The 23,991-nt window shown below is 33.1% G+C and overlaps 1 protein-coding gene across 1 annotated transcript in view; it reads right to left on the minus strand.

Annotated features, from left to right (window-relative positions):
* The window catches only part of LOC129233480 (transferrin-like), a 64,232-nt gene extending 47,066 nt beyond the window's left edge, over positions 1 to 17,166 (minus strand). The window contains exons 1-3 of the mRNA XM_054867503.1: positions 17,097 to 17,166; positions 13,118 to 13,214; positions 4,547 to 4,671 (exon numbers count right to left, since the gene is read on the minus strand). Coding sequence (XP_054723478.1) covers positions 4,547 to 4,671; positions 13,118 to 13,214; positions 17,097 to 17,148 — 274 coding nt within the window. The 5' untranslated portion in view covers positions 17,149 to 17,166. The remainder of the gene's footprint in view (positions 1 to 4,546; positions 4,672 to 13,117; positions 13,215 to 17,096) is intronic.
* Between the last annotated feature and the right edge of the window lie 6,825 nt (positions 17,167 to 23,991).

Raw genomic sequence — 23,991 nt, forward strand, 5'->3', positions numbered from 1 at the left:
AAAGCATGGTATTTCATTTTAAATATCGGCAAAAACTTACAAAGAGACATTTCTTACATTTCAAGCAGGTATTCTAAGACATTGGCAATAATACCGAGATAAGTCATTTAGTAAATGAGTCATATACATTCATAGATACGCTAAACATGTAAAAAAGAAAATGTGATATGAAGATAAACTGTGTATACTTCATAATATTTCTTTATAAACAACTAGCAAAAATACCCAGCTTTGCCTGGGTCAGTAATAATTATGAGAAACAATCGTTACTTGCATTTGTTTTCTGTTTTAAGTGAAAGAATTTAAAGCACACCTTTTTGATGCGATTAAAAATCGAGCTTCTTCCTTACTCAAAAAACTAAAATAGCAATAAGTATAAAGAACAAAATAGTATTGATTTAGAAAAGAAAGTACAACATTTAAGAAAATACAAATTTGAAGAATTTCGAAAATATGAAATTAATCTTCACATGTTTAAAAAGATTTATCTGTTAATATTTTTTTTTTTTAAATATTGAGTCTAAAACCTTCTATGTATGGCTATTGCAGTACGAAGTGTTTCAAAAATGTAGCCGCCCATAATTCCCTTAAACTTGCTTTAGTTATTTTGGGAAATTTCAATCATTGCGGGCTCTTGGTGCGATTTTACCTAATTTGCGGGAACCGTTTTGGAATTCCTTCGATAATGCTCCCCCTCCTTTCCTAACTTTGTAAAACAATATGTTACTAATTTTCGTTACAAAGATATTGTCGCCAGAACGCCAGATGCTGAGATACTTTTGGCCACCGTAAAATGTCGCTGAACAGTTTCATCCGAAATGTTTCTAAAATAAGCAGTAAAATTTGGCGATAGTTTGAAATTATGCAAAAAAAATTGAAGTTTTTGTTCTACTTATGGCATGGTTATAATTATGTGCATCGGCTACTGAAATCTTTCTGTAAAAATTTGGCGATATTTCTGCTGGTTGATTGGATAATGAGTAAGTGTCCAATCAGCATAAATAATAATAATAATAAAAAAAACATTAATTGCATGAAAGTTCCGTTTAAATGGAAAATGATGATCAGCCAAATCCATTTATCATTGGCCAATCTTGTGGGAAAACGTTACTTAAAGATTTATTTAACTTGAGAAAAGCTTCGAACAGTCAGACGAAACGCAAAAATATTTAACAATACAACAATTTTTAGTACTGGGAGCTGAGATGATACAATAAATAATGAATTGGGTTGATGAAAGCCTTCGAACATGGAACAAAAATGCTCATAACTCGTTTTTTTATACCAATTTTGAACTTTCTAACAGACGCCATCTTCAGCAGAAAAATTAGCGCTTTCGATAGACACATAATTTTTATATGATATAATATTAATTATACGTATTTTTCACCCCTATATTGGGACATTTATACGAAAATTGGAACAAACGGTGAAAGTTTCAGCCAAATCTGCCGGGTGGTTTCTGAGATCTTATGGAACACACACACAAATTTATCAACATCCATTTATATATATATATATATATATATATATATATATATATATATATATATATATATATATATATATATATATATATATATATATATATATATATATATATATATATATATATATATATATATATATATATATATATATATATATATATATATATATATATATATATATTGGAAATTTTTCCTTCTGGTGCCAACAAATAAAGATTTTGTTTGGAGGTTACTCTTGATGGTGCCACATACAGTTGTGTATTAGAAAAACATTCTGTGCTTCAGTCGATTCCAGTAGTGTGAAATGTTTGTCCTTGAGCTTTATCACGGGACGCGGGAGCGTCTTGGCCGCCAAGGAAACCAAACGTCAGCAGCCAACAAAAGTAAATCCACCGCCAAAGACGAAAGAAAATAAAAGCGACCAAGAACAAGTTTACACGGCAGAACAAGTTGGGGTTTACTGGGTTTTTCACCTCTCTGTATCTCAGCCTCATGAAGACCCATGAAGTTGATTTTTAGTATACTCAATCTCTAGTGACCCCTGAAGACGTTTAAAAAATCGCTGCTCAAAAACGTTTTCGCTTTCTTTGACAGGGCTACAGCCCAGACTAAAAAAGGAATCAAGCTGAAATTCCTTGTGCCCTACTAATGTGCCTTTTGATCCCCTCTCCCCTTCCCCCCTCGTTTTTATCCCCCAAATTGTATCTTCCCGGGGTTCTATCACAGCCCCCCGGGTGACTACGGTAATGATTTTTTGTATACATACTCTTGGGAGGCCATTGAGTACATGTACAAAAATTCAACCCCAGGGACATCATGGACCGGAATAATCAAAGCTTGAAAATCACTAAGTTTCCCAAAATTCTTATGTACTTCTCATCTCCAAGGGTTTGTTTATCTCGGACTGCAATTGCAAGGTTAGAACAGATCTAACAGTTATTCCAATGTTGTCTTAATAAATGAAATTCAATCAAGACTAAAACATATTCAACAGTTGCAATTAGACGTTAAATCGCGGATATCACAAATTTGCCACAGCGACTTAGCTCATTGGGCTTTCTGTTTTCAGATTCCATGTTGTTTGTGTATACTTACGCAGAGAAACAGATTAATGAATGAGATTAGAATGCTGTCATCCTCCCCCCCCCCCCAGTTTTGCCGAGACGAAATTTTCTTCCCCCTGTTTTTCAATTTTGATACATTTAAGAGGGGAAGAAATTTTAAATGTCGGCACGAAACTGGGGTTGAACCATTAGAATATTGCGTGACAAATTATATGAAACTGTACGCATATGAATACGGCACATATAACTTTTTAACTGAAAGCGAAAAATGACACATAATGAATTGAAAATATATGAAATTCCTGTGTGGATATCCGTGCTTTGCAATAATTTGTTAGCTGAAAAAATATTTGCAATTAATTTAAGCAAGACTTTTAATGAGCTTGTCCGCACGCATCATGCGCATTCGCTATGGCAAATTTGGGATATCCGCGATTTGACGTCGAGTACAGTTGTATAGATCTTTTGACACATTCAAATTTAAAATATTTAATGGCTTAGGTGTTTTTTTTGCTTTTTTTTTTTTTTTTTTGCTTGGTGATAACATGAGTTAATTCGTTTTTTTAAATGAACTTTTAAACAAAACTTGGTATTAAACAAGACAAAGACTTCTATCAAGAAAAAGATAAATCACCAAACAATTAAAATTATCCCACGTAAAATAAACCACGATTTAAGAAAAAATTTAATTAAGCAAAAAGTGAAAAGCTAGATTAAAATAGCCCTCAAGCTTTAAAGCATTTAAAGAAACCTTCATGAAAATGTTGAATAATCTGTCAAATAAAGAAACTGTAATAGAATTTATTGCGAATTTGTAAAATACTCGAAAACAATATAATTTAAAGTATAGTATTTTATTATCCAAGAAGTTTTCTTTACCACAGAGATGATACAAGAATTGCAATAAAATTTAAACCGCCCAATTCTCGCAAAACGAACATAGAATCTTAATAGTCAGAAAATAACTTGACGTAAAATTGAGCTAGCCATTATTGTTCCTTGAAAACACAAAACAGCGTTGTTTCAGTTGAAAATTTTCTGACATGAAGTTCTCAATTCTAAAAATACAGACAAAGTAATAACATCAATGCAAAAAGATGTGATATCTCATCAAAAACAACCCTATTGTAAAAATTTCCCCGCCAAGAAAACCTTTAACTTTTCCGCACAAAAACGAAGGCCTTCGCAAATCCTAAACTCAAAAACCCTCAGCCTTAAAAAGTTATGATATCTAGTTTGCCCGTAAAGTATCTGCCAAACTACCATCCTCCCTCTTCTCCTCTTTCATCACGGCTACTTCCATTAGAACCTCCTCCCACCTTCAACTCCTCAGAAATATGGATAGATCTTTTAAATTGTTTATCTTGTTTGGCAGGAAGCTTTTCAAAGTCAAGCGGTTGCTTGGAGAGCAAAAAGCTTCCCGCCAAACAAGATAAACAATTTAAAAGATCTATCCATATTTCTGAGGAGTTGAAGGTGGGATTCTTGGTATTAAAACAACTTTTCCAGCCCCACAGCCAGTTAAAAGTATTGCCACAATAAGGCGGGCATTTAGACTTTTCACTTGCATTCTAGTTCCATTACGCAGTTTTGGAGGATTGCGTTGTGACGGCAACAATCCCACTCTTGAAGCTACTGGTAACAAAATTTCCTACTCGAAGTAAACTAAACTTGGGAAAAGCCTAACCAGCGTCGTAATACTTTGATTAGGATATACGTAGCCTTTGCAGTGATGTCAGGTTAGGTTTGCTCCAACTATTATAGGTAGTTCAGTCGTAAAAAAAAAAAAATAATAATAAAAGTTTTAGAGTAACGATTTTTTTATTTGAATGGCATTGCTCTGACCTGACGCATCAAATATTTAAATACCTTCTTTGCTAATAGTCCAAAACTATTAGTACATAACTATTTCTAGTTAAGTGCACTGTCAGTTTGATTTGAAATAAATAATTAGCTAAAGATATTAATTTCATTTTTGTTTTAATTACTTACGTCCGTCTACAAGCTCAGTAATTATTGGCTTCAAATTGAAGAACTTTCCTCCCAGAAAAATTCCTGTCGGATCAACGTTCGTGACATCAGCTTCACCTTTCTCAACTTTTCTCAGGCAGTTGAATCTTAAAAAAAGAAAAATAAGGAAACAAATGAAAATAAACTCATTAGTTTATAAGGGGCATTCAAATGAAACGTGGTCACTAGCCTAAAGTAACGTTACGATTTTATTAACTCAAAAATAATCGCCAAAACTGTTGGCACATTTATCCCATTGCGACACTAGGCAGTCAATTCCATCTTTGAAGAAGTTAGTAAGTTGCTATCGGATCTAGGACTGTGAACCCAGTTACACACTTTGCCGTCCATTGTGATATCCGCGATATCCGGTGTATCATCTGCGAATAGCTTGTTTTAGAGGTCCAAAAACATGAAAGTCACAAAGTGAAAGGTCTGCACGGTGAAAAGGTGCACGGTGGATGTTCCAGCACGAGCGTTTCCCACCGAAACTACTGCAATGTCGTCTTCACCACATTGGCCGTATGTGGACACCTTTGGGCAACATGCCTTGCCGTTTCGACTTAATGGCTCGTCTAAGGCTCGCAAAGTGGCTTGATAACGCTGGGCATTGATAGTAGCTCCCCGTTTCGGGAATTCGACAAGCAGTGGGCCCAAGAAGTGGGCCCCCTCCCCCTGAGTGGGCCATTTTGTGCTCAAAAAAGGGCCTGTATCGTAGTGGACGATAGTTTGTGTGACCACCTTCTCTTCGGCGTTAAACCACGCTGTCACTGTGCAACATGAAACTTGCGCATGCATCAGACTCTACCAAAAAATGGTGTCTCCATACATGCAGTTACGTGGCATCGTCTAATGTCTAACGTGAAGTTAGACGCACTGACCTGGTTTCATTTGAATGAACCTTATAGATAGTTTATAATGAAATACATGTAAAATACAACTTTGAAAGAAAGGAAACTTAGTTGACAATAATACTAAAGTAGAGATCCCGACTTTCCAAAATCTCAAGAAGGCCCGAGACACATTGCCATACTGTGGACAGTTACATGACTTAAGGCGGGACCACCGTGACAAAGCGCGCGCTCCATTCGTCGCCGCGCGTTCTTTCTACCCGGGCCCGGAACACAGTTGAGTGAGTCACGCTAAGCGATCGAACGTTTTGCTTCGTTCGCTGACAATATACTCGATTGCAAGCTTTTTTTCATTGAAAGAGCAAATTAAATTTTCTTAAAATGTGTTTACCCATGAATTGTTTTCCACAGATTAAAGTAAAAAGAAAAAAATAACAACAAATAATTTTGAAGCAAAATATTTTCTCAACAAAAAGTAAAATGGTGAAAATCTTCAAAATAAATTTTCTTGAAAACGTTGCTAAAAGCCTGATCATCCAAAAAAAAAAAAAAAAAAAGATTTTTCAACAGAAACAAATTATTAATTGCATATCATACATGACAATACTATGAAAATGTGTTTACCAATAAATAGACAAGGTATTTTTTTATTGTTATCATTATTATCTTGTAATTTAAAAATCAATATACATTCCATCAAACGTTTAAGATAATATCGATACGTTTTCGAGCCTTTTAGTGGCAACTCTTAATTTCATTAAAATATGTAATATAAAATTAAAAAACAGAAACAAAGAAAAGTTGAAAATGATGTCATTTTTTGATAGGTCTTAAGATAAAAATATTTCTGTGTACAATTATTTTGCACTGAAAACAAATCCCAACTAAGTAAGATTGAGTTGAATGGTTTTTCAAGAATATATATACTAAAGCATATTTATAAATTCAATAGATAGGTCAAATTTAGAGTTAAGACTTCCTTTTGAAAGACACATGAAAGGTTCTCATATCTCTTTCTCTATAACACAGTACTTATCAGAACAATTATTATTGTAAAATAACCACCATTAGTTCAAAAAGTAAAAATAGTAGGTTAAAAAGAGAAAAACATAGAAAACGTTATATACTCATGCATATAACCAAAATAAATAAATTAAATAATTGAATATTTTACTAAGGAAATAAGAGAAAAATTTAGCACTTTAAATTCATTCTCCTATAATTTAAACCAAATGTGCAGCTAAAGTTTTAAAAAATATTTTTTTTTCTAAATATTCATTAAACATTGATAATCAATTGCAGATGCACCGAATATTCAGTTGATATTTGGATTGGTATTACATTTTTACTTCCAAAATACCAATTAAATATTTTAAACTTATGAAATTACTTTTATTCACTTGTTTATCCATTCTAGAAAGATGGCATTTTAGAAAGTAATTAACATTAAAGTTATTCATGTAAAACTGAAAGATATTTGATGTTGTAGGTATAGCACTAGATTGTAAATTGAAGACACTATATAACTTGCAATATGCTGTCTGAGATTCAGCAATCGAATTCTTAACTTTCCTTTTAAATCGTTGCACAGATTTTTTAACTTAATAAAAACAATGATAATCTGAACGTTTTTACTAATCTTTAATGCAAGTGCAAATCTGAATTTAAAAGATCGGAAGGATTCCTTTAAAAAAGCAATAGAGAGACTAACAACAAATTCAACCTGTAAGAAGTGTGAAACAACTGTCTTACGCAAACATTAAAACATAACCTTAATAAAGGTTACTAAATCATTTGAAGTAACATTTCAGATCACTTACCTTTATTTCTGTTAATCATCAATTCATTGCTTACAGAAAGGTGAAAGGTCAAACATTTTCAGTAACGGTCGTTGGGAGAACGTAAAGCAAAACATTGGATTGTTGATTTGAATCTCAATCGCTTAGACTGTAGCGCCACCTAGGTTTTTTCTAAGTTGTTCCGGGCCCGGAAGGACCGAAGAAAGCGCGCATTTTTGTCACGGTGGTCCCGCTTAAGGCAGTGCTTTCATTGGAAGCAAATATTTGAGAACGCTTTTCAAAGTTTTGAATATTAGTGCAGTCAATCAGGGTGTCTTTAAGTCCCTCCTGTAACTTTGAACCACTTTAAATTTTTTAACATAGTTCGAATTTTTTTAAAAACTAGAAGGCCCATGATGCATTTTGCTGGCTAAGTTATAAAAGCAGTTTTCTACTCTTTGTCTTAAGGAAAAAGTTCGCAAAACTGTGCACTGCAAATTGTAAAATGGAACAAATCTAAAACTAGTTTTTGGAAGTTACTTTGGAATGCCTCTTTGAAATTGTTGAAATCCTCTTTATCTTTTTCAAAAACTAACATTGTACTCATTTATCTGGCTTCTGGCATCACATTTCCGATACGGGAGGGAGGGGGATTTGATCCCTCAAGAGACTTGTTCCCCCTTTCGAGTATTTTACTTTTAAAAAAGTAATAGTTTAAAAAACTAAAAAAAAAAAACACGTTTTTGTAGCAAAATGATCTGAAAAGTAAAAAATAATCTTTGGATGAGTAAGTATATAAAGTAATTGATCAAACACTTAATTTTAATGTAATAAAAAAACCGTGAGGTGCTGTCTATTTACCTTTTTTCATGGACAAAAAATGGAAGAAATTCAAGACAACTGAAACGAATCCCCCCCCCCCCCACGCTCTTTTGTATTGCATTAAAATTAAGTGTTTGATCAATTACTTTATACTAGTGCTCGCCCAGAGGTCGAAATTCGAACATATTCATAAATGAATATTTGAGAAAACTTGTATTAATTTAACTATTTCCAACCTTTTAATTTCTACTCTTACTCATGTTTACTCCATATCTGGAAACATGCAATTTTTATATGTACACGCAATACCAAACAGTAATAATTTATTCCAATTTGACTTGTTGTCTGTTAATCTCAAAATAAATGGATAAAAATATTTCGATAAGGGGGTCGTTTTCAAAATTTTAAAAGCATTTTTTTCTGAAAGAGTATATTTAAAAATATGGGTTTAAACTTTTTTTTTAATAATTTGAAAAAAAATAATAATATTTTTTAACTATTATCTTAATCGGTGCGCAGATTAAATTCAATTTTAACGCTTCTGTACATGGCATCAAAAGCGATGAAATGCCATTCAGACAGCAGAGCGTAAACATTTAGTGCGGCAATGGAGTAGCGCGTCAAAGTACATCAGTTGTAACGTCAGACAGACCACGCCTTAATTCCAAAATCGGATGTTTAAAAAAATTAATAAAAAATAACTGAGCTGTCTGATGCAGAAAAATTAAAGGTTTTTATTGATATTTTTAAATAATTTTTGCAAGCATTTTTTAGTATATATTTTTTTAATTTTTTCTTCTTTACTGTTGGATTTATGCCAAAATATTGGTTAAAATTGGAGTAAACTAACAATTTAAATATTTAATTAATTAATTTGATTATAGAATATTGCATTGACATCGGGTCTGAGGTCGCGTGCCAAATTTCAAAAGATTCCGATTGCAGGAAGTAGGCGAAATTTGAGTTGCAAGATTCCGTTTAAGATACATACATACATACATACAGGTGAAGCTAATAAAAGCGTGTTAAAAAACATTGACGAAATTCGAAAATTAATGTGTTTTTTTTTCCCCTTGCACTTATTTCAGCTAATGGTTGGTGTCAATTTTGAAATATTTTTACAGTTTATGACATTAAAAGACTAATTTTTTCGGTCACTATACCTGAATATAACATAAAACGCTATTCGCAAATTTTTGATTATTGTTCAAAACCTCTTTAGTTACAAGAAGTCAGAATAGCATTGGATTTCAATTTTTTATGTTATCAAATGTTGAAGAATGGCTCTTGTCAGAAAAAAAAATGTACATGCCTGGAGAAACTTCCTTGGACATTTACAGATGTGTTTGGTATATATTTGAAGAAGAGGGAGATTCGCTGACGATTCTGCTCCAATTTCAAATGTTTCGACTAGTTGCTCTCATCCCTGAGTGTTTCAATCAGGGCTGTGGAGCTGGAGTCGGAGTCAATCAGATTTTGGGGTAAAGGAATCGGAGTCTGTAGTCAAAGACTGAAAATTTCAAGAGTCGGAGGCAGTTATTTCCCCACTAAGTTCCAAACTCTGCCAGAGCTTGCGGAATCGGAGTCGGACCAATTTTGGGGTAAAGAAGTCGGAGTCGGTGATTTTCCCCGCGACTCCGCGGCCCTGGTTTCAACCCAAATCTGGGTTTTTAGACACTTAGTTGGGTCAGTAGCTTCTTTTAGCAGAAATGTGTCACTTTCTAAGTTTTCTTGTTTTAAGGTGAAACTTATTTTTATATTCGTTGTAATTTAAATACTTGATTAAAGTATTGCAAAAGTTTTGTTATATGGGACACACTGGCTAAGAGGCAATACAATTCGGAGCAAACCCGCATGGTTTTTTTGCAATAAAATCCTAATGGAAGTTACAGCTCACAGCTACGATAGAGAAGGACTGCTGAAAGTAATTTTTTATCCTCATTACTTTAAATGGTTATTTCACCTATTATTCTCCTCCTCTAAATATTATTTTACCTCGAAATTTAGGTAAAAACTGATTTTAGCAAATCCAAGCTAAGATTTTATCTTCTTTTGCGACCAATTTAGCTATTTTGCTGCACCCTTTAGCCAGCTTATAAAGATCTTATCTCCCAAGTCGACCGTATCAAAACAAATCTATTTACTCTCTTGAACTGTTTAATCGACTAATGGCGAAATCGATAAGTAGGTCTAACTGAACTCGATAAAGGGATTATTCAAATCACTTGCCACGAAAAATATGAAACCTATTTTTTAAAAATAATTAATGAATTTAAAAATTTTTAATATAGAGGGAAAGGGGGTACATGTGATTTTTTTTTTTTCAATTCTTTATTTTTCAAAAAATATGATCAATTTCTCAACACAAAAGTGTCCCTGTGATTGAATAAACTCTTCTTTGTGTCATGAATTTCGTTTTTGGGATTTTTTAAAAATATTTCTATAATTTTATGGTATTTGTAAGAAACGTCTTCAGTTGTTCACATGTGCCATGTGCTCCTACAGAGAGGCACATGTGAACAAGCTTGAGACATATATGAACACGGATAAAAAATGTAGGAGAAGCATAACATTTTACAGGAAAATTCTTCAATATGAAACATATACCTAAAAAACAAATACGTTGAGGAATTTGTAACCTATACTGCGTCAGTTTCAATTGTAGAGTAATTGTTCCACTAAGAAAGTACTTTTTTCCGAATATATAACTGCTCACTGTCAAATTCTAAAGCCTCGTAGCCTGTTCTGATCACTCAATAGACTAGGAAAAAACTAATATGACTACATAATACAAAGAACTTTTTACTATGTAAGGGTTATTCTACATATATTTTGCTTTTAAGTTTTTCATACGTTGTTCGATAATGTATTTTAAAATGATTTTGAATTTCAGTTTTTAGTTAAATGAAAATATTTTGTGTCTTTCTATTTCCTGTAAGTATTATGTGACTCTAAATTATTGACTTAATTGAAAATTTAATTAATTAATTAATTTAGTAACAAAAAAAATTTTAAATAAAAATAATAAACAGGATGTAAATAAATACTTAATAATATTAATAACAATTAACAATAAATTTAAAAACTAATTATAAGAAAATATTACAAATATTTACACATTATTTAACACTTACAATATCCTGCACTAACAATAATATTACGGAGAACGGATATGAGAACTGTTCACTTGTGCCCCTATAGATATGTTCACAAGTGCCCCATTGTCTACTTTAGAGCTAACTCGCAAAAATACAGAATTTTTAATTTAATAAAAAAAATTAACCATTGTCATAAATTCACTTGAATGCTCATAGAATGGTTCGTAATACTTAGGTTTAGCATTGTAGTTTGTTTTGAAAATGTTTTCACGAGAAGAAAAGTGTGAAAAGAAATTAAAAATTTTCAATACCTGCTAAAACAAAGAAGTTGCCACCACAGACACATAAAATGGCTCATTGCTCAAAATATTTGTCCATTAGGTACAAATGGTTGACTGGTTCTGCTCTTATTTGAGAATTTTTCCAGATTTTTTGCTTGAAGCGATCTTAGTAAAACACGATATGTTGTGTGCCTCGTGTTCACATGATCCCCCTTTTCCCGTACCATGTTTTTAAAATAAACTGAAAAGTATAAAATAATTTATCTTTGCTTCATGTAGATTTAAAGCCTCATACAGTCTCTGAATTTTTTAGATTGCCTAAAGAATTTGTGATACTTTTTTAATAGCTATCGAAATACTTGTAACCTTTAAAAGGAAAAATATGGGGCACACACAACAGACAATTGATGCAATTCTAACTTGATTAACAATTTTATCGCTCTGTAAATGGTATTCGCAACTCCAGAGCTCGAATACGCTACCTTGCGGTGATTAACAATGCTACCGAAAAAGGTAAAACATTCCAATCCACGTGTTTTCTTTGGAGTAAATTCCAGGCTTCATTCAGTTTGTAGTGTAATGTAATTTCAGAAGAACAGAAAAGAAAGCTTCCTACAAACACGATAAAAAATTACTGTCATTCACTAAGCTTCAAAGCGAGTTATAAGTTACGGCATTTGTTTGTTTTACCTTTTTCATACGCCATTAGACAGTGGCTGCAGTGCTCCCTATAGTATGTTGGAGTTGCGAATAAGCAAAGGTGTAAGTTTTCTCATTGATAGTTATCCTTTGCACTTAGAGTTATGTATGTCGTTGAAGGCTCACCTTCATTTTAGCATAAAATTAGTTAAACATAATTATAATTCATGTTCTAATTAACTTGGAAAATAGGAAATAAATTTTATTTGATGCAGAAAAATCAGGGGTTTCTGTGGATATTTAATTTTAATAAGTGCGAGTATTTTTCCTGCATCGTATTAAAGAATTCATGCAAAGATATTGATTAAAATCGGAATAAACTAATAATTAATGGTTAATTAATTAATTTAACTGTAGAATATTTCACTTTAATTGAGTCTGAGGTCACATACAAAATTTTAAAAGAATCCGATCACAGGAAGTGAGTGAAAATTGAGTTGCAAAACTAATCCCTTCTAAAACTAAAGGTGGAGAATTGGGGTGAGTATTTTGATTCGAATTAAATCCAAGGAAATCATTTGCATCAGCAATAATTATGCTGGATTATTTTACTGTAAAATAAAAGCTAGGAAGTTTTTCTAAACTTGTAAATAGGAGTAATGGTTTCAGCTTCTTCTATTGATAAAAGCGCATTTTTCTTACGCTTTGGAAACAATAGCTCCTTTTACAAAACCTTGTTGGTGTTGCAGATTATTCTCTGTTAGATCACATGAGAAATTTTTTAAAGTATTGAAACATAAAATGCAAAATCTTAGAAGAATTTTATTTTAAAAAATAATGAACAAAAACCAATTTAAAATAAAAACGCATCCAATTAAAAAACAAACTGCACCAAAATCCCAAGAAAATGCCTCGCAAGAGAAAACATGCCAAAAATGCAAAAAAAAAAAAAAAAACTACTTTACTGAAGTTATTTACTAGAGATAGAGACGGGAAAAAAAGAATATGGATGCAACTATTTCAGGTTAGTGGTCAAAATAAATATTTATTGTAACATAGGTACATCACATTTAAAAAGACTTACATGTCAGGGGCTATGACGCAAGTAAATGAATCAGGTACATCCTGGGACATAGAAGCACAGTCACTAGACAAAGACTCTGGTACACAAATCCTTACCGCTGCAAAAACAAAAATAAATAAAGATAAAACGTGTAAAAATAAGCATAATGTCAAAACTTTAAAAAGCTATGCAATCAAACTGATCAAACAACAAAAATCCCACATTGCTTAGCTTTAGGCTTTACATGTATCGCGACGTTCAGATTCCATGCTTTTGGCGTACCGTACTTGAAATGGAATTCGGTTTGTACAAAAAATTTTTAATTTCTCCAAATTTCACTTAAGTTAAGGGGTCGATTTATACCTTATAAACGAACTTGTACGATAAATCTATAGAACCGAACTTTGTGTTCTTGGGCATAGGAACAAAATAATAGGGCTTTTTTTTCCCTTCGAAAAATGATTTTTTTTTAAATTCTGTGCCAGAATAATTTTACGATTGCTCAATGAATGTATGTTATGTACAGGCCTTCGAAGTCTGAAAGAAAATGATACTTTTGTAGCTCCAAGTTTTGAAGATGGATTAGAAGTTGAAAACTCAAACTGTTTCTCCCAGGTTGGCAACCCTGGCTTAGGGTAAAAAAAACCCGAGTTTGTAAAATTATTAAAACATTTAAAAAATACAAAAATGTTGAAACCTCAAGCATGGATTCAAGTTTCAACTAAACATGTGTTCGTTGATGGCATGTTCACTAAAACACGGTTTTAGGACTCGTAAAAATTAAGAACATTCACATCAAATAATATCAGAGTTATATTTGATGTTATAATCATATTAATCATAACATCAGTACATTAATCTTCAAAGCAGAACGAAATTTTGTAGACCTAAAATACTACGAAAATAATTTCTAGCGAAACACTTGTTTAATTCATTAAAAAATGAATTCCACGGATTAGTAATAGTTTATTGCTGCATTTTTTCAATACGGAAAAGTCTAAAATGCAATGTTTTCAAATTTAAAATTAATAATAATAATAATACACTAGTGATTTAAATAAAGCTTAAAACAAGCTGAACAGTTTATGACTTTTTGACATTCTTGTTAAAAACCGGAGGGGGGGGGGAGATGATTAGAACATCCTTTTGACTGCATTTAAAAACGGAACATTCGACTCTTCATTTCTGGCTGTAGGCTGACGCAAAATCAGCAAATTTTAGTGTTATAGAAGCAGAATGTACAAATCTTTGCATCCTATGTGCAAATTTCTTGAGTTTTTAAAAACGAAATTTTCGGTTTTCTATTTTCGGCGCAGGCTGGAGCAGAATTGGCAAATTCCTCCATTTTTAGAGCAAAATATAACATGATTTCAAAATGAGAAGATTTCGGTGCAGTTAGTGCAGATTTTCCACCCTAGGTACTATTTGAGCTAACTTTTCCATATACTCTCTCCATCCATTATCATCGAATTAATTTCACACGATCGCTCTAAAAGTTTCGACCAATTAGTTTGTAAAAAAATAGCCTCCATACAAAAGCAGTGTGTATTTATTTTAAAAAGTTTTTACTAAGCTTTTTATTCAGTCAATTGAAGTTTTGCACTTTAAAATAGAAAAAAATCTCCCAGAAATTGAAAACATTAACTAAAGTTAACAAATTTCTTCAATCCTCTCAAAATGTCAATCTGGAATTTAAAACTATCTTTCAGCATCTGAAAATGCAATCTAAAAATTAAAAACATTTTCTATCGCAGATAAATATGTGATATTCGAAAACATTTATACACGCCTGAAAATATATTTTAAGGGAAGCAAAAATGAACGAAGAAAAAAAGAAGCTTTCCATTAATTATTTCAAAAGATAGACTGAATTATCTTCTTTCTAATTGTGCATCACTGTAAGGTATTAGAGCAGAAGTTTCCAAACGTTATATACCTGACTTCCATTTTCATCTCTACAACTATTGTTTTGCCTCCCCCATCCCCTTCAATTTTCGTAACAATCTGATTTTACAATAGGGTCGTTTCTAAAATTTTAAAAGTATTTCTATCTGAAAGAGCATGCTTAAAAACATAGGATCTGACCATTTTTTAAATAATTTATTTAAGTTCAATATTTTTAAGAAAATACTTAAATCGTTGCGCTTTCATTGTTTACACTTGTGTCGTGTGACATCACAAATGATGAAATGTCATTCAATGTTGCCATTCACAGAACAAAATATTTAATTCGCATCTTTACTCACGTGTATTGGCAACGATATGGTTGATGGCAAGAGTAGAGCGCAATTTTAATTCGCTTGTTGATTATCATAACGTGGAACCGTGGTAGAAAGATGCGTCAAAATGCATCATTTGTAATGTCATAAAGACCACGCCTTGTTTGAAAAATCGGACATTTTAAAAAATTAATTAAAAAAAACTGTTGGGAAAAGGAAAGTATTTTCTGGGTCCATGTTTTTTTTTTTTTTTTTTTTTTTTTTTTTTTTTGCTCATTCTATCCATTTTAATGACTAAAAGTAGTACTTTTGATTGAAGGAAACCACCCTATTATTGTTTTGCCTCCCCCATCTCCTTCAATTTTCGTAACAATCTGATTTTGCAATTGCTATCCTGGTGTTACAATTTATTTAATGGATTAGAACAGTGGTGCCCAACCTATGGTCCCTATACCATATGTGACCCGCGAGGCTCACCCATCTGACCCGCCGCTGTGTTCAATGTTACGAAACGAAAAATATATTCAAAAACCTTCCGAAACTATTGATCGTTTTTGTCCGGTGCTATGAATGATTGTAGCAAATCTGAAGCCAAGCAGTCATAAATTGGTTTCTAAAAAACAGGAGTAAAGTACGTGTCAATGAAATAGGCATGTAGTAATGATGACAGCATTTTTTTTTTTTTTTGCTTTTAATTGTCTTTCATTTTCCTTGTTTTCCTATGCTATCTAGAAAAAAAAAATAATGTAATTAAATTTCATATTTGCTCTGGCCCGCGTGATTCATCTTAATGTTGGAATTTTGCACCACTGGATTAAAACAACTACATGTTTTCTATTAAATAGTTTTCAAGCCCCAAAACACATTTGTTATTATTATATTGTAATTTGAATGTTAATAGTTTTACTACACTTAACAAATGGTAGAAAATTACCGAAAAATTAATGTTTTAAACACAGCATAGGTAAAATATCAATGCAATATTAATGCGATGGGTGGGTTTGTTTTCGAGCACAAATTTTCTCAAACTTTGATGTCGTGGAAACGATACCGGTTTTAGTGCTCAAACCAGAACACCATAGTGAATACATTTTACTGATTCTTATTTTCCGTCACCTACTTCTTTCTGTTCAAAAATTTTGGTAAGAGCTGCGTGTAGCCTTCATTATAATTCATTGCCTAATGCCTACCTAAGGAGGTGCGTCCCACAGATTGGAAACCACTGCATTTAAACAGTTTGAAGTTTATAAAATTTTATTGTTTATGAAGCACTTCAGACAAGGCATAGCACTTAAATCGTCTCAAATCAAAAGAAATCGCGTTTCCATATCTGTTTCCCACACATTTGAGGAAGAATAAAAGTAATCTCCTTCTAATATTTTTTTTTTAAATCCTGTATGAAAATTGATTTTTTTTCCTAAATTCTTTAATTTAAATACAGTGTAGACCACAAAAAACATTTTACTTTTTTCATTAACTGTGAAGCTTATGCAGCGCTAAAAACTATTTAAAAGAAAAGAAAGTATCCATTTCCCATTAACCCGCTTGAAAGTAAGATTTTAAATGCTCATAAAAGAAAAAAATAGCATTCTATCTCTTTAGAAAAAAAAAGTGTAAGCTTTCTCTAATTTTGCACATTGGCGAACTTTATTATAGCGACAAAAGAGAAGGTCAATTTGAAGTGTAGAAAGAAAAAAAAACGTAAAATCTAGCTAGAAACATTATTGCGCAACAGCTAATTTTTGTGCTAAGAAGTTACAATAAAAACTATAAATATTTACGATTCGACCAGGCGACGGCAAAAATCCCTATTAGCAGCACGTAGAAAATCATGTCGAAGACTGAGCTAACATTCCGAAATGTTGCTGAACTTGTATTTATCTCATTTATCTACACTCACACGAATTGATGACGTACCGGTTAGTGTGTCATTGCAATTGGTCAAACGAAAAGCTACGTCACAAGAAGGAAATAATCAGTTTGCCATTCCATTCCCTCTAAAAATTTCAAGAAGTGTTGGATATAAGTTTGCAATGCACGAACTTTTTTTTTTTTTTTCCTCATCATAGTTCAAGTTCGGCGTTTTATTCAGTAAATTGAGAATTTCCCCCTCCCAAGAATTTGGATTCGGGGCGCCCCTGGAAACACTCAACCAAGTCCATCGTCACAAAGTTTTTTTTTGGGGGGGGGGGGGCAAAGGGTGTTCCGGGGGGGGGGCAATGGGTCTATACTCAACACATTTTATAGAGAAGAAACATCAAATACAGTCGAGTCTCGACTTACGCGAGGGATGTGTTCCTCGACCCCTCGCGTGAGTCGAAATTTCGCGTTGTGGAAAAGGGTATGTATACGAATTTTTTATTAACATACCCAATTTTTTTAGACATTTTTAAACACCCCTCAAAGTTTTTAGACTATTTCTTATATATATATTACAATTTCTTAGACAAAGAGCAGAATTTTTACTGTATTTTGTTTTAAAGCTGCATTATTCAACATAAAATACTGTTACGAATTACGACACATAAAATCAATGATCAATGGGAGAGGAAGGTATAAAATAAAACAGTACGATACGTACGTACAGTATGTAGTAATAATGAAGCTCTGCACAATAATAGTACTGTACAGTAGATACAGTACTTTTATTTATTTCCCGGACGGTGAAACCTAAGGGTGAAAGAGGTGGGGTGCTGCGGGAAAAAAGTGTTGTTGCAAATCTCCGGTGTTTAGCAGCGCTAAACCAGGTCTATGAAATTCGTCACTCTCAAAAAATCCAACACCAATATTGGATCAGCCAAAAGATCCAATCTTGAAAGTCCCAGACAATTCAGTATATGTTCGGGGGTGGCCTGATGGTCGGCACACTTCACACAGGTTGGAAAAGTCTTTTTTCCATTGCAATAAGTCAATGATTTTAAGTGCCCACTAATGAGCCTAGTGATGGTCGTCTAATCTGGTCTACCACACTTGAGAGATAATGCACCTCCCGGGCACTTCGCCTGGTACCAATTATGGGCAGGAGGGACAGTCCAGGAGGACTTTGCATCTCTTTTAGCCTTAGAAAATAGCTCCAAGTAAGTCAAAGAATCAGGTGTATATAATGGTTCACCAGTCCCTTTTTTAGCCAAGATATCGGCCATCTCGTTACCGTGTACATCAACGTGAGATGGAATCCACTGAAAATGCACCTCTCGAAAAGAAGAAATATGCTCCAGTTTGTTAATAATAGAAACACCAGTACCATCACCCGATTTATGCCAATTAGAGAGGTACTGGAGGGAACTTCGGCTATCTGACAGAAGGGAAAAAAGTACTTATATTTATAACTTAAAAATTGAAGATGATTTATGCTGCGCAATCTCAGATCGTCATTGTAATATATTTTTTAAATAGTATAGTTGCTTCGCCTTTACTTTTATAACGTTTCACTCAGGGGTGGTTTTGAGGGGTATTTTGGAATGTCTCCCCTTCCTAAAATATTTGTATATACAATGTCTAAAAACATGCCAAATTTCAAAATTTTATCACAAAATGCAGTTTTTTCCCCCGTAGCCCCCTGACTATAATGAAGAGTAACGAGAGTACTGAAAAAAGGATTATTATTGCTGGTGAGACTCACTAGGTAAATTCAACTCTTTTAACACAGAGGACGCTTGCATGTACCTCCTTAGACAGTAATGCTCAAGGTGCTAGTGAATTTTTAAATTACGAGTTATCTATTCTGCCAACTGCACTATTTGACCATAGTACTCAGAAAATGAGAAAAACAGATAAATCTTCATTGGCAAAACATTAGATACCGTGAATGTTAATACGATATAGCTGTATCAGAGTACTTCCTACTTTCTTGATAATAGCGCATTGGTTCATCAGTTACCATAACCTACGCCTACAATATTTGGAGATATGAAAGTCAACACATAGCATATGAAAGCAACAGATGTGGAAAAGAGACCATAGTATTCAATGGGTACAAGAAACCAAATATAAAAGACATGGCGCACATGTTGCGCATAAAGCAGCGGTTAGTTAAAGTAGTATTTGATGCAAGTTCACCCTATAATTGTTCAGAAAAACAGTTTTATTTCCAATTCTGTAAACAAACGTTTTGTCATTATACTGGCGAGTTGTTTTCAAAGAAGAGGTCATTCCCTGATTCAAGTGGAAGTTGAAGCAGAAACGGTTATAGTGAAAGAACATGTAAAAATTGCCTAGGAGAAACATGTGTTAGGAATGATGCACACATTTTAAACCTTTTACTATATCATTCTTCTAAGAATATTTTAATACATCACCCCCTGAGGGTCCCCTGTTACTGTCACTGTAGGGACTCACCAGATGAATATTTTAGTACAGTTTGCCACACAACTGATAAAGTTCATGACATTCAAGCCATTCAGAAAGCTATTGGTGGAAAAGCCTTGTTACGTTTTCTTAAAATTCCGTAAAGAATACGCAGTAGTATCACGGTTAACAGTAGTGTCATGGTATATTTCAACTATTATATTTATTAAAACTGAATCCAACATCGGCATCCATATTAACCAACTATTAATGTAACGGAATAATAATATCTTTTATCACGAGCTTCTTATGCTCTTAAGATAGAACTCTTAAAGACTGTTGAGCATGCCATTTCGGATCATTGAAAGATGTTACTTAGGAATATTTGATTGAAATCTTCTGCTTGATTATTGTGTCGCTATATGGAGGTAATATCGACATAGGCCATTTTAACGCGCTTCGCTATAAGCAATGTACCTCAGAAAATAGCTTCAGCTAAAAAATAACTTGTCATAGCTCGTTTGCCCCCAACGCAAAATGCATCGAAATATCATCTATATCGAGTACTTTTGCACTGCTTTATTTGGAAAAACCTTGAATTACCAACTGTTGATCGCACACTTTGGGGGTGGCAGCTATAAATGGAGATATCAGCCAATATCCAGACTTGAGCCAGCACTAGATCAACTCTTAAAAATAATTAAATGTACTTGACAAAATACACTAGAAGAAACATGTAACACTACAAAATGTATATGTCGTCGATATGGACTCTCATACTCGGTAATTTGTAAAAACTGTTGTAGAAATAACTGCACAAACACGGGGAAATTTTTGAATTTGGATGAAGATGAGATTTCATTTTGATGATGTAAAAATTTTATTTTTATAAAACTCTTTTAAATTCATTGTTTTGATTTTTCTTCCTACTAATTTTTTAAAAAGTGTATTTATTCAACCTTTTTGAAAAATGTAAACGGACGGAAAATTATCCAGTTCTTTAACTGCTTAAATTAATAAATAATATTTTTAACACAACAAAGAGAATTCAGTGTTTCGGCTCCTATTTTATTATTTCCTTCCCATCAGCCTAAATCAAAATCATTTTCTCTTTGAGCATGAAATTTCCTTTCATTTGATACCACACATGATGTTTTTTCATTTAAAAGTTTTTTTCATGAATTTTCAAGATGACGGCCAAAAAACGCATTTGTCCCAACAGTAAGAATGTATATTTTTAGTATGTTCATTAGGAATGTGTTACCTACCATTTACCACAAGAATCATTTCTGTTGAAATTTGTTTGACTCCAAGATGTTTTTTTGGCCTATTTCTACTGCACTAAAGGTTGAGGTAGGGTATGATTGGATGAAAGGATATGTTTACAGATGGGGGATTTTCCGCTAATATAATGTTTGATACATTTTATTTATTTTTTTGTGAAATTTAAACAAGGTCGGTGGTTGATGAAAATCCGAAGAGCGCTTTGTTTATAAAGAGCAACTGCACATTCGGCTGATTAAAACTAAAAATCCAGGAGATAAACTAAAACCAACGGAAGCTGGCGGAAAAATTCGAATTGTTAAGAGAAAGTTTTGAGAAATACAGAGAATATTTTGTTTTCCGAAGGAAAAATTCCAGCGAAAAAGAGAGAGGGCAAAATCTCTGATTGCACGGAGAATGATTGTAATAATAAGATGAAACGGCGAAACCTCTAATAACTAGTAGGCAAACCTCTGAGAACTAAAGAAAAAATTCGTAGCAAATTAGAAAAGTATAATGGCAATGGCATAAGCAATAGTCGTAAAAGAATCTATAAAATATCTTCTAATGGGAAAATTGCAAGGACTAATGCATAAATGTGATAAATTACTTGATAAACAATCTTCCGAAAATCTTGTTATAAATAGAGAGTAACTTGTAATGATAACGAAAATTCCAAAATCATACTAGTCATCATCATCTTCTAATCATAAAGGCATTAAGAGAACAAAAACATTCAAATAATTATGAGAATATCTTAAAAACTGCAGAGAAACTTTTGATGACTAAGGGAGGAGCTCAAATGACTAAAATGGGGCGACAGGGGTTTCCAAAGTTTTTCCATTGCGGCACTCTTTGAAGTATAGAGTTCCCTCACAGTACCCTAGTCTATCTCTATTATATAAACAGATATTGATACCGTCAACACTTTGCGCCACCTCCTCCCCATTTTGGGAACCCCTGGACTCAGCGCAATTTCATTTTCGAAAATTCATAATGTCACTAAAAAGAGAAGCATTTGGCACATGACAGTAAGAGTACTTTACCTGAAACATGTAACTATTTTTAAAAGCTAAGGAAAACTTTTGTGGCTCTGCGTCAGATTTTTTTTTTTTTTTTTTTGGGGGGGGGGGGGTTGAAATGAGAAAATTTGCCTCAACCCAGTAAATGAACGCCCCAACCAGTAAGCAAAAGCAGTATTTTCTAGTTCTTTTCTTTTTGGAATGGTATAGAAGGAAGTCACTACTGCCAATCCACCTAAGAAAGGTGTTATAATACCTTATTTTTAATTTTTTTAAAAAAAATCCGAGCTGTTCATTTCCTGGAGGGTGTTCATTCACTGTTCGATCTACCTAATCTAAAGTTGACATTCCTATTTACAAATAACACAACGTGTATCCAACTGTAGTTGAGAAGATTCCAGACGATCTTTGCTCTATGCAGTACAGTAGAACCCCGCAAATTCGGACCCCGTTAGTCCGGATCGTTTTTTTTTTCTTTCTTTTTTTTTTTTTTTAATTTGAGGATCTATCGTCAAAATTTCACAACATTAATTATCTTAACCTTCTCACGGGCAAGATCGTGTTATGTCGTTGATTGAGTTCCCTTTTCTTGGCAATGCAACTATTGAATCATTTTTTTCCTCGATTACTTTGTTATCATAAAGATTATGACAAGATTATAAAGACTTTAAATATAAATAAAGATTATCAAGACTTTATAATAACAAAGTAAACATGTTTACTGTTTATGTGTAATTCTATGTTTCATATAAAGGTAATTTTCAGTAAGTAGAATGTTCTATTTTATTTTATTTTTCATTCTCCGGATAATCTGGATTTTTGATGTTCTGGATTGGGTCGGATCCCAATGTATCCGAATTATCGGGGTTCTACTGTAATGGTACAAGAAGACAAGAACTAATAAATTGCGTTGTGGTACAATATTGTTCTTCCAGAAGTATTGACGAGTAGACTGTTAGGTTTCATGCGGTATTTTACAAAAAATAAATCTTTACTAATAATAAAGCTGAATGTCCTCTGTCCGGATCTCTGTGACGCGCATAGCGCCTAGACCGTTCGGCCGATTTTCATGAAATTTGGCACAAAGTTAGTTTGTAGCATGGGGGTGTGCACCTCGAAGCGATTCTTCAAAAAATAAATCTTTACTAATAATAAAGCTGAATGTCCTCTGTCCGGATCTCTGTGACGCGCATAGCGCCTAGACCGTTCGGCCGATTTTCATGAAATTTGGCACAAAGTTAGTTTGTAGCATGGGGGTGTGCACCTCGAAGCGATTCTTCAAAAATTCGATTTTGTTCTTTTTCTATTCCACTTTTAAGAACATTTTCCGGAGCAAGATTATCATAAGATGGACAAGTAAATTACGAAATTATCATGACGTGGAATGTGAGAGCGAATGAACATAGCCAATTGGCGAGAAATTCGTCATCCATTATTTGTAAATATACAGGCGAACCGAATGACCTTTTAATTTTCAACTACGGGCAAAGCCGTGCGGGTACCACTAGTAAATAAATAAACAATAAGTCAAGTATCTCGAAAACATTCAGTGGGGCAATAATTAAATGGGTCGTTACTAACTGAATTTCTAAATAGTGGGTCCCAACCGAAACGGATAAAAGTTAGAGAGCCTCAGCTCTATCTTTTTTTTTATATGTAAAACCTATTCATCTCTACAATGAAAAATATAAATTATTGTATAATTTCAAATAGAAATTCGACCTTTTTTTTTTTTTTTTTTTTTTTTTAACGTATCACACGTAAACACGCACGTTAAAAATACAAAAATGAATTGTAACGATTTTACTCTTTATAAAACGCTTGCAAATTCTTAAGCACATTTCAAAAGAAGCAATTCATGACTATTTTGAAACGTCAGCTTGATTCTTCTGTGAGATTTTCTTCGAACGTTTCAAACGTTCTTGGAATATGTCCAGCAGATATGATGCAGGGATTCTCTGTTCTTTCAGACAAATTAAAGAAAAAGTCATTTACAAGAAAGGTCATATTTAACTTTCGTTTTCATCGACAAGTAAAGAGGCGGGATAAAGAAGTTGCATCTTGTCTTGCAACTGAAATTTTCTTGTCTTGCATCTGCGCAACT

The sequence above is a fragment of the Uloborus diversus genome, chromosome 1, assembly GCF_026930045.1.
Source record: "Uloborus diversus isolate 005 chromosome 1, Udiv.v.3.1, whole genome shotgun sequence".
Taxonomy (NCBI): domain Eukaryota; kingdom Metazoa; phylum Arthropoda; class Arachnida; order Araneae; family Uloboridae; genus Uloborus; species Uloborus diversus.